Raw genomic sequence first — 9006 nt, 5'->3', positions numbered from 1 at the left:
AAAATAAAAGAATTAAAAATTACAGTAGAGTAATATCTATAAATTAGAAATACACAAGTCAGTAAAGTTTCTGTTCAGCCATTTCCTAAGGATTTATTCACTTTACAAGCACAAATTTAATCGCTTTCGATGTTCTTGTAAGAAAGGATATCACGTAGCCAAAGCGAAAGTAGCAGTACGATTGACATCAGCGCCACCTTGTCTGTGACGTCACTAACCTCGATGTATGGACCGAACGGTTATAATGGAGGAATATAAGCGCTTTCGACACTATATTTTCTAGCCACTGTAACGAAAACTCTAGCCTCCACCAGTGGGCGAGTGGTCTCCGTTGCCGCTCATAGCGGTGACCAGGCCCTAAACACTGGGAAGTTCGGTCGTGGGTTCGCGCCGCGATCGGACAGGCTGGCTGCTTGGAGTTTTCCAGGTTTTCTCCTTGCCAATAACGACTGAATAGGAGGCCAGTTCCCCATAAAAGTCCTCCCGTAAGGCATTAATTCCCGCGCGTACGTATAGGCCGTTCGGATACGGCTGGCAAATCGGTTGCATAACGATCGTACACAATAATGTCTAATCGGAGAAAGAGCCTATATTGAGCTAAAATCTCCATATAAACAACACCAAAGAAGAAAGAACGAAAACTCTATGTGTTTCGGTTCTGTTTTCAGGTAATGTGGAGTCCAGGCTTTGACTCGATGTAATGTAACCGTTGTAAATATATTTCAAATAATATAATGTAATAGAAAGGTTAGATGTACGAAATAACGTTTGTTTTTATTTTTTTCCCCTGGCAACGCCGGGCTTGTCTGTTACTGTAATTATTTATAGAAAATATAAATTGTGATATTTTAAATTTTTATTTTCTCAATAATGCAGGCGGCGCGACAGTCTTGCTGACGTAGAATGTTGTGGAAATACAAATATAAGATGTGTCGCGTGGTCTTCCTGTGATTATGACACGAATGTCCGAGGATATTCTCGGATTTCGCTAACTAATTTTAAACTTATGCAAATTCGGACGAGTCAGAAATGACAGATGTTTCAGAAGAACCGCTACAAGAACGACAGGAGAACGAATTTCAAGCCCTTCAATCAATTTTTACAGATGATTTGAAGGATCTCAGGCAGAGAAATGCTTGGAAGGTCGTCATAAATTTAAAATCATTAATATATTTTAAAAATTATTCCTAAATTGTAATTTATTTTTTAAAAACACTCATAATTTAGATCTGGAGATCTCCCGAGATGTTAATAACTCTTCGACCTCAACAAAGTATGACTGCATGTAAAGAAATTCATGTACAAGTTGATCTGTATGTAAAGTTTACTAGCAATTACCCCAATGAGTGAGTATTCAATATATTCGTTATGTATTATTGGACTAAGATTATAAACTAATATTATGACCTTAAATGTAACAGAATTCCTAAATTAGAGTTAAGAAATACAAAAGGACTGTCGACACAACTCATCACTGGTCTACAGAAACAACTGAAGACTAAGGCACGTGCGTTAAAAGGAGAAGTAAGATGTTTATATTTAGTTAATTTTAAATTTGATTATATAGCCAAATATACAGTATAGTCCTGATTATCAGATGTAATGTAGACTGAAATACCTTTATAATAAAAAATTTAGATAACACAATGTTTAATGCAAAATGTGAAAAACATACAAGAACATTGAACGTTGTTTCAAACATCTTTTTAAATTCATGTGAGAAGTCACCAGATTAAATTCTTTGCAAGACTATAGTACAGTAGAGCATCGATTATCCGAATACTGATCAACTGAAACATCGATTAACCAAAAGCATTCCAGTCGGCAAATCCAAATTTCCTCTAGTGCTATGGTGCTGCAGCACTCTCCCCCTCCCTACTAATGTAAACTGTAGGCCTACTTGAATGTACTACTTTATGTAAGATATGTATTTGTAAGACGTGTGATAAAAATATGTACAGTACAGTTCAGTGTTTAATATATTTTTTCATAAATTTTTCACAACCCAGCCCAAATTGTTTTGGATAATCGATACTCTACTGTATTACACATCGGCAGCCAAGATTTGTAAAATGAACTACTTTCAGTAATTTTACTGTTCTTTTTTCCTTTATTACAAAGTGTTCTTCCACAATTCAGTAAAATTAAACAAGTTTCCATTAATCAAGACTCTACTGTATATGAGATGTTCTTTAAAGTATTTTAATTGAAATGTGATACTGTATGTTTAATCAGACAAAAAACTGGCACAAGTAAACTGGAACTATATACAGTAGAACCTCCATTATCCGGATTTTCGATTATCCGGATTGTTCAAAATAAACAAAAATTTTACGAATTTGCTGATTTGCACTTGGCGAATTACAACACTGTTTATGTACGTGATGGAATGCATAACTTTTTTGTTTCAACAACGTCTCACCCAGCACAGTGGTCATAAACTCTTAAATATATTTTACGTAGTAATAAAAACATAACTTGACATACGCATTTATAAATAATTTATATTCAAATTACATCATTTCTATGACCAAGGGCGGCGTAAGGCATGGACGACGTGGGCCACCGCCTATGCCTCACGGTCTGAAGGGCCTCGCGCCTCGAAGGTTTATGCATTACTTAAAAGCCGCAAACGAGACGAAAAAATTTTACTCGTCATAAAACGATAAATAGTTTGTCAAATTTTTATTCATAAAAATGCAGTTTCGACTGCTTTTTATTTTATAAAATCCGTCTTCTTGCCCCATCAGAGGGCCTTTTAAACAATAGGTAGTCTGTTAGCATTGGTCAATAGTAGTCCAAATTCAATACGAACGTTTGTTTCTTGAAAATTTGATCACGATTTAAATACTGTATTTACTTTTAATATTACCGATATGTCATCGAAAAGAAAACGTGTTGTATTATCATTAAAAGACAAATTAAAGTATTTGTTTCGATTATCCGGATTTTTCCTTATCCGGACTACCTTCATCCCCAATTAGTCCAGATAATCGAGGTTCTACTGTACTAAAGACAACAATTAACACCTAAATGCTAATTCCAGCACTGAATGAACAAAAAATTATAATGCTCAAATGTTTTTGGCCATCTTTTAGAGGCCCTCTTCAAGATGAAACACACAAAAAAAACAGTTCTATCATTTAAAAACTTCTAACCGTTGAATACATCTGTGTTCCAAATTTTTAAACATTTAAACGATGTACCATATGATATAAAAATCATTACGTTTACAACATAAAAATAATTATTTTAAAATAAGGCTATACATAAATTATTATTATAGCGTTGTAAAAATTACCACAATGTAAACGACGTGGAAATTGTTTTCTTTTACAAAGCAGAAAGATGAAAAATAATTACACATACAATTATTGTTGTGCTTTGTGGCAATGTAAATAATACTTCCGTGATTGTGGAATCGGAATATACTCAGAGTTAATGCAGTTTCCCTTCATGTTTTCTATATACAGTAGAACCCCTCTAATCTGTCACCTTTGGGACTGGGGGTATGGTCGGAACGCAAAAAAGGTCGGATTATCAGAAAAAAGTAAAATAACAATCTTCCCCTTTGTCCAGTCTTTGTGCACCGCTAATTTTTCATTTAATGAAAGAGTAACGTGTTTACGTTTCACTCCTGACATGTTGAAAACACGCACAGAACTGTACACGTACACACAATGTAAAACATATACTGTAACGAACACAGAAAAACGCCACGGACGGTGAGTCACCGACGAGTCGGGACAAGTTTCTCGACTACAACCACGATCGGATTAACCAGAGCGACGGACTAGCCGAGGGTGAACTAGAGGGGTTCTACTGTAAATCTCAATAGCTTCTAATGAGCGTAAGTCGTGTCGGTCAAAGGCCCTATGCAAAAGAGTAGCTTCATCCCAACATGGGGAGACTCCAGGTTCAGTAGCATACTTGTCTAGAGCAGTATATATCTCTGCTTGGACACATCATATTTGTGGTCCCGTATTCTAGTCTCAAGAGATCTGTATGTAGATCCAATGTATGTTATCCTATGATTGAAATGTTCATCATTCAAAGGGATGCGGTACACCCCTGGTGCTTTACCATCGGACTTGTCCTTAGCATTAGATAAGTCAGAAAATATTCTGTTTTCTCTTATATGTTAAGTGCACATTCAACTCCTTAGCGATTTTACTAAAAATTTGTTGAAGGGACAGTTCGTAAGATAAAGCTACCTGGTTGTGCTGCGCATCATTAACCCACGTGTTGGTGGTAGTTATTGTAGATTGCTGGTTGGCAGTTAGCCTGTTGTCTATTAAGGACTGGTGGTACCTGTGTGCCGATGCTATATGTTTGATGTGTTTCAGTTCTCTGTAGATATCAGAAGTTTCAGAGCAGTGGGAATAAGCCCTTGAGACTTTTTTAAATGATAGAACTTTTTTTTTTTTTTTTTTTGTGTTTCATCCTGAGGAGAGCCGTCTTTTAGAGGCCATTCTTAAAATTTTTTGTTCATTCAGTGCTGGAATTAGCATTTAGGTGTTAATTGTTGTGTGTTTAATTACAAAACTTTAGTCTAACAAGAAAAACAATCTAATAACTCTATTATTTAAAAAGAAGAAATGCAACTTTTATTTTTATTCAGCAGTAAAAATTTGTAATGAGAATGTCTTTGTGTCACATAATAACTCAACTTCAGGTTCAAGTGCATTATGGAATAAATGTTTTCAGGTTCACTTTACCCATGGACTTTCCTGGTTTTTTTTCCCTCTTTTCCTCATATCTCATAAATATGCCTGGTTTTCAGGATTGCAAGATTGGGCTACAAGTAACAGATTGAGATATTTGTAGAGCTCTATGCTACTATATTTGTGCAGCTTAGCAGTTTTTAGGCTTCTTTAAAAGTAATTTGAGCTACATTTTGAGGAATTTTGCTTTAGGGTGTGACTATGCAGACGTGAGCAAACGTGAAATGTCGTCACCTCTTCTCACCACATTCTTGCTCACTCGGAAAATTTTTTTGCTTGCGTCTGCATAGTCACACCCTTACTTTTTATAAAACCTATCTGGCAACCTGTGAGGTTCTCACCAGACATGTAATGTTTACCTGCAGTTTATTTATATTATTATTATTAATTAACAAAAATAGTGTTCTATATATATATCCATATTCTGTTTGCTTAATAAATTATCAGTTATATGGCAGTTATATTGTACAGAACTATATAAATCTTGGATAATTTAAAACTTGATAATTTGAAGTCATGATTATTTCATCCCTTAAATTTAGAACTAACAAGGATTTCCTGTATTTGTATTGAAAATTACAATTATCCAACTGTAATTTTTAGATTTACTTTTATTGTTCTTGAGGAATTTATGAAATTTATTTGAATGAATTCAGATTTTTAATGAATTATTTTAATTTTTTAGAGCTTTCATTTAAATAATATAATTCACTAATAATTATTACATATTGATATTTGATATAATGAAATCAAATTTTAGATCATAATTTATTACAATATAAACCATTTTAAATACTTTTAAGTATGTGATTAGCCATTAGTAAACCATTCATACTTGGCTCATATTTCAAACATTTGTTTTTGTTAGCTACCCACGTGGTAAGCTCACATGTCGATATTGTGTAATAATAATTAATTATAATAAAAAATATCATCATAAATAATAATTGTAATTATAATCATATTTTCTTTTACCAGTTTTCAAATATCTGTTTCAAATAATTTTAATAAAATGTTCATCTGTGATATGTTATAGTTATAAATTCTGTGATAGTATGATAAAGAAATCTCTCATATATAATCAGCCTAAATAAATATTTGGCTACTATAACATGATATGCTAATCAAAATTTTTATCTTATAAAAGAAAGAAATTAATGATATTAATTTGTATTAGTGATTTGATCATTTAATAATTACTTAATTTAATCTTATTTGTATTTTTGTAAAAATAACAAAAAAATTGGCTACGAGAACAATTAAAATGTGCTGATTTTGCAAGTCCACCAAATATCTTTGTTATGCCACTTAATTTTATTGTTAAGTGTGTGTATTTAGTTTGACTTTCAAACAATTTTAAAAATATTAATTAAAAGTTCTTTACTAAACACAAGTAAAATCATTTTACACATTTTTACACTGATTTGAACTCAAAAAAAATAAAAGCAAAGGTTAATATTTCATTTAATTAAAATTTTTTATTAAATTAATGTGACAGAATTTCTAAGTTTACTAGAAATGTTTAGTTTTCTTTTCAGGAAAGTCATTTTTTTCTAATGGATAACAATCTAAATAAAATTTTTGATAAAATCGCCAAAATTATCATTGCTTAATGTCATATAAACTGCAGAATTTTATTTTTAAAAAACTTTCAAATCTACATAAATTTTTTCCAAGTTTAAATTTTGTAAAATAATATTACAAATAAATATAAATGTTATATAAATTTATAACAAGAACATAATTTAAATTGAATTTAACAAATTTGTAAAAATATTTAACAGTTTAAAAGTAATTCAAATTGTTATTTGAATAAATTAGAAGGGATTAAATTTATAGTTCTTTCCAGACTGATTCTTAAATTTACTTTATATTTTAGATCTTGTTATGATTATAATATTCATGCATTCTGAAAGAGAAATTTATGATATTCACCTTTATTTTGTTAGGAAATGATTTATGAGTTATGTCAAGATGTACAAAATTTTCTCCATCAACATAACAAACCCCAGTTTAAATCTTTTTATGAAGAAATGGTACATAATAAAAGATGTACTGAGGAAAAAGAAGCCCAAGAAATAAAGAGAAAACAAGAAATTCAGGAACAAAGAGAAGTAAGTTTTTTTTATCAAATTGTTTAAGTAAGGTTTCTGTACTGTATTGGTGATGCAACTGAAAAAACACTTCTAAATCTTACTTTAGCATAGAGAAATACAGGAAGAAATTCATCGAAAGCAAGAAGCTTTGAAAAAAGAAGCAAGAAAAAGAAAAGAATCTTATAGAAAAGTAACATTCTACATACATAGTTTTTATGAAATATGAAAATTTAATTTTAAATAATAATTCAGATATAAAAACTTTCAGCTTATAAAATATTGAAAATTAAAACCAAAAAATAATTTTATATATATATATATCAACTATACAGTAAAAAATGTGTACTATGTTACTTTAAAAATTTCTGTCTTGTATACATTTAATTAAGCAAATTAAATTTATTACACTAAGGATCATTGCATGTCAGCTCAGGTAGGATTTGACCCCTCATGATGCCAGATTTTGTTGATTTTTTTTTTTATGGAGTGAGTTCATTTTGTACCCTTATAAAGATCTGCCAAAATGTTCTGCAAAATTTTCATTTTTTTTAATGATTTTTACACTAGTTTTCAAGTTTTGAACTTTTTTGAAAAGCTGCTATTTACTTGAATGTGTGTGTCTCAGAAACTAAATTCGTTAGAGATGTGGTTTGTTGCATTTTGTAGATAAAGGGACATGAAACAATAATTCTAGTTTTTTTCATTCTAACATTTTTGTACTAAGTTTTCAATTCTTCAATGTTTAAAGTTGAATAGCTCAAAACATTCCCATCTTTGATTTTTTTGCCTATTTTCACATATTTTTAAATCATACCATTGTTCTACTGAATGACAAAGTTTGGTGGAAGTAATTTTTTACTTAAAGGAGAAAAATGAAGTGAAAATTTTGATACCTGTACAAAGCATATAGCATTTTTGGTGTCTGTCTGCAGGAGTGCTGAGTCTGATATAACATGTAGAGGTGTCTATTAACAACATGCTCCCTCCCCTTCACCTCTTTTTAAATTCCCACTACTTCATCTCTGTGTTGGATTGCCATACATGTGCAGTACAAAGTAGTATAATATGCATGTGATGTTGCAAAATAGTGCCATTCACTGAGTTGCAAAACAAGCAACTCAGTGAGTGGTACACTAAAGAAATTGACTACTTGGGAAAGTCTTTGACTCGCTTCTGACAACCAAATAAAAACTTTCAGATTGCTATGAATGGGACTCAAAAACAAATGACTTTTTTTGTTTTTTCTAAAAATGGGTTGCAGAATTTAAACATGGGTGTACAAGCTTGTCCAAGAAATGCAACCTCTAAAATTATTTATAAACTGCATGATGATGATTTGGAAGATTACTGATTGAAAGTGTCTGAAATTGCTAATTCTGTGGTCCAAACCAACAAATTAGGTATGAAAAAACCTGCCTGAGAGATGGGTGCCATACTTGCTAGCAATTGATCAAAGATGTACATGAATGCAAATTTCTTAAGATTATTTCGAGTGTTGTAAAATGGATATGACTGATTTTATTTGTCTATTTGTTGTGACCACTGATGAAACTTGTGATTACCAATTTTCACTGGAAACAAAACAGCAGTTGAAATAGAGGAAGTAAGTGTTATACTTCATCTGCAAAAAAGTAGTCAAAATTGTCTGCCTCTTTTGTCTGTGGAAGCTTTTTTTATTTATTTATTTAATGCTAAGGAAATATTGTCTTCCAAATGACTGAATATTAAGATAACCCTTTGGATCAACTAAACAAAAAAGAAAAAACCAGATTTATCAAAGAAGAAATCATTTTTTATCAGGATAAAGTATTGTTTCTATGGCAAAAATCATAGTATGATTTGCTATCCTATCCATTTTATTTGCATGATTTGGCTCCATCTGACATCTGTTCCATAACCTCTTACCATTAAGCAATAAATTTATCAGACAATGAATCGATAGTGGTAATAAATCATTATTTTGTTGACCTTGAAGATTAAAAATGTACAATAATTTTAAAATATAGATTTTATCACTTTTTTTAATTATACATTTTTAATTTTTTTCCTAAAACTGATAAAATATTATCAGTTTTAGGAAAAAAACTGATAATATTTATGTATGTCTTTCAAATAAAAGTTGGATAATAAAATAATGGAGTATGTCTTTCAAATAAAAGACATACTTCATTATTTTATTATCCAAC

General features: G+C 31.0%; 1 protein-coding gene across 1 annotated transcript in view; it reads left to right on the top strand.

Moving 5' to 3' along the window:
• The first annotated feature begins 656 nt into the window (after positions 1–656).
• The window catches only part of LOC111620106 (eIF-2-alpha kinase GCN2-like), a 57645-nt gene continuing 49295 nt past the window's right edge, over positions 657–9006 (top strand). Inside the window, exons 1-6 of the mRNA XM_023361958.1 lie at positions 657–668; positions 877–1143; positions 1228–1346; positions 1422–1524; positions 6674–6838; positions 6927–7010. Coding sequence (XP_023217726.1) covers positions 1030–1143; positions 1228–1346; positions 1422–1524; positions 6674–6838; positions 6927–7010 — 585 coding nt within the window. The 5' untranslated portion in view covers positions 657–668; positions 877–1029. The remainder of the gene's footprint in view (positions 669–876; positions 1144–1227; positions 1347–1421; positions 1525–6673; positions 6839–6926; positions 7011–9006) is intronic.

The sequence above is a fragment of the Centruroides sculpturatus genome, unplaced genomic scaffold, assembly GCF_000671375.1.
Source record: "Centruroides sculpturatus isolate CEXI.00-Female unplaced genomic scaffold, Cexi_2.0 scaffold131, whole genome shotgun sequence".
NCBI lineage: Eukaryota > Metazoa > Arthropoda > Arachnida > Scorpiones > Buthidae > Centruroides > Centruroides sculpturatus.
Note: the sequence above shows the minus strand (reverse complement) of the source record. Positions and strands in the feature narration are given on the sequence as shown.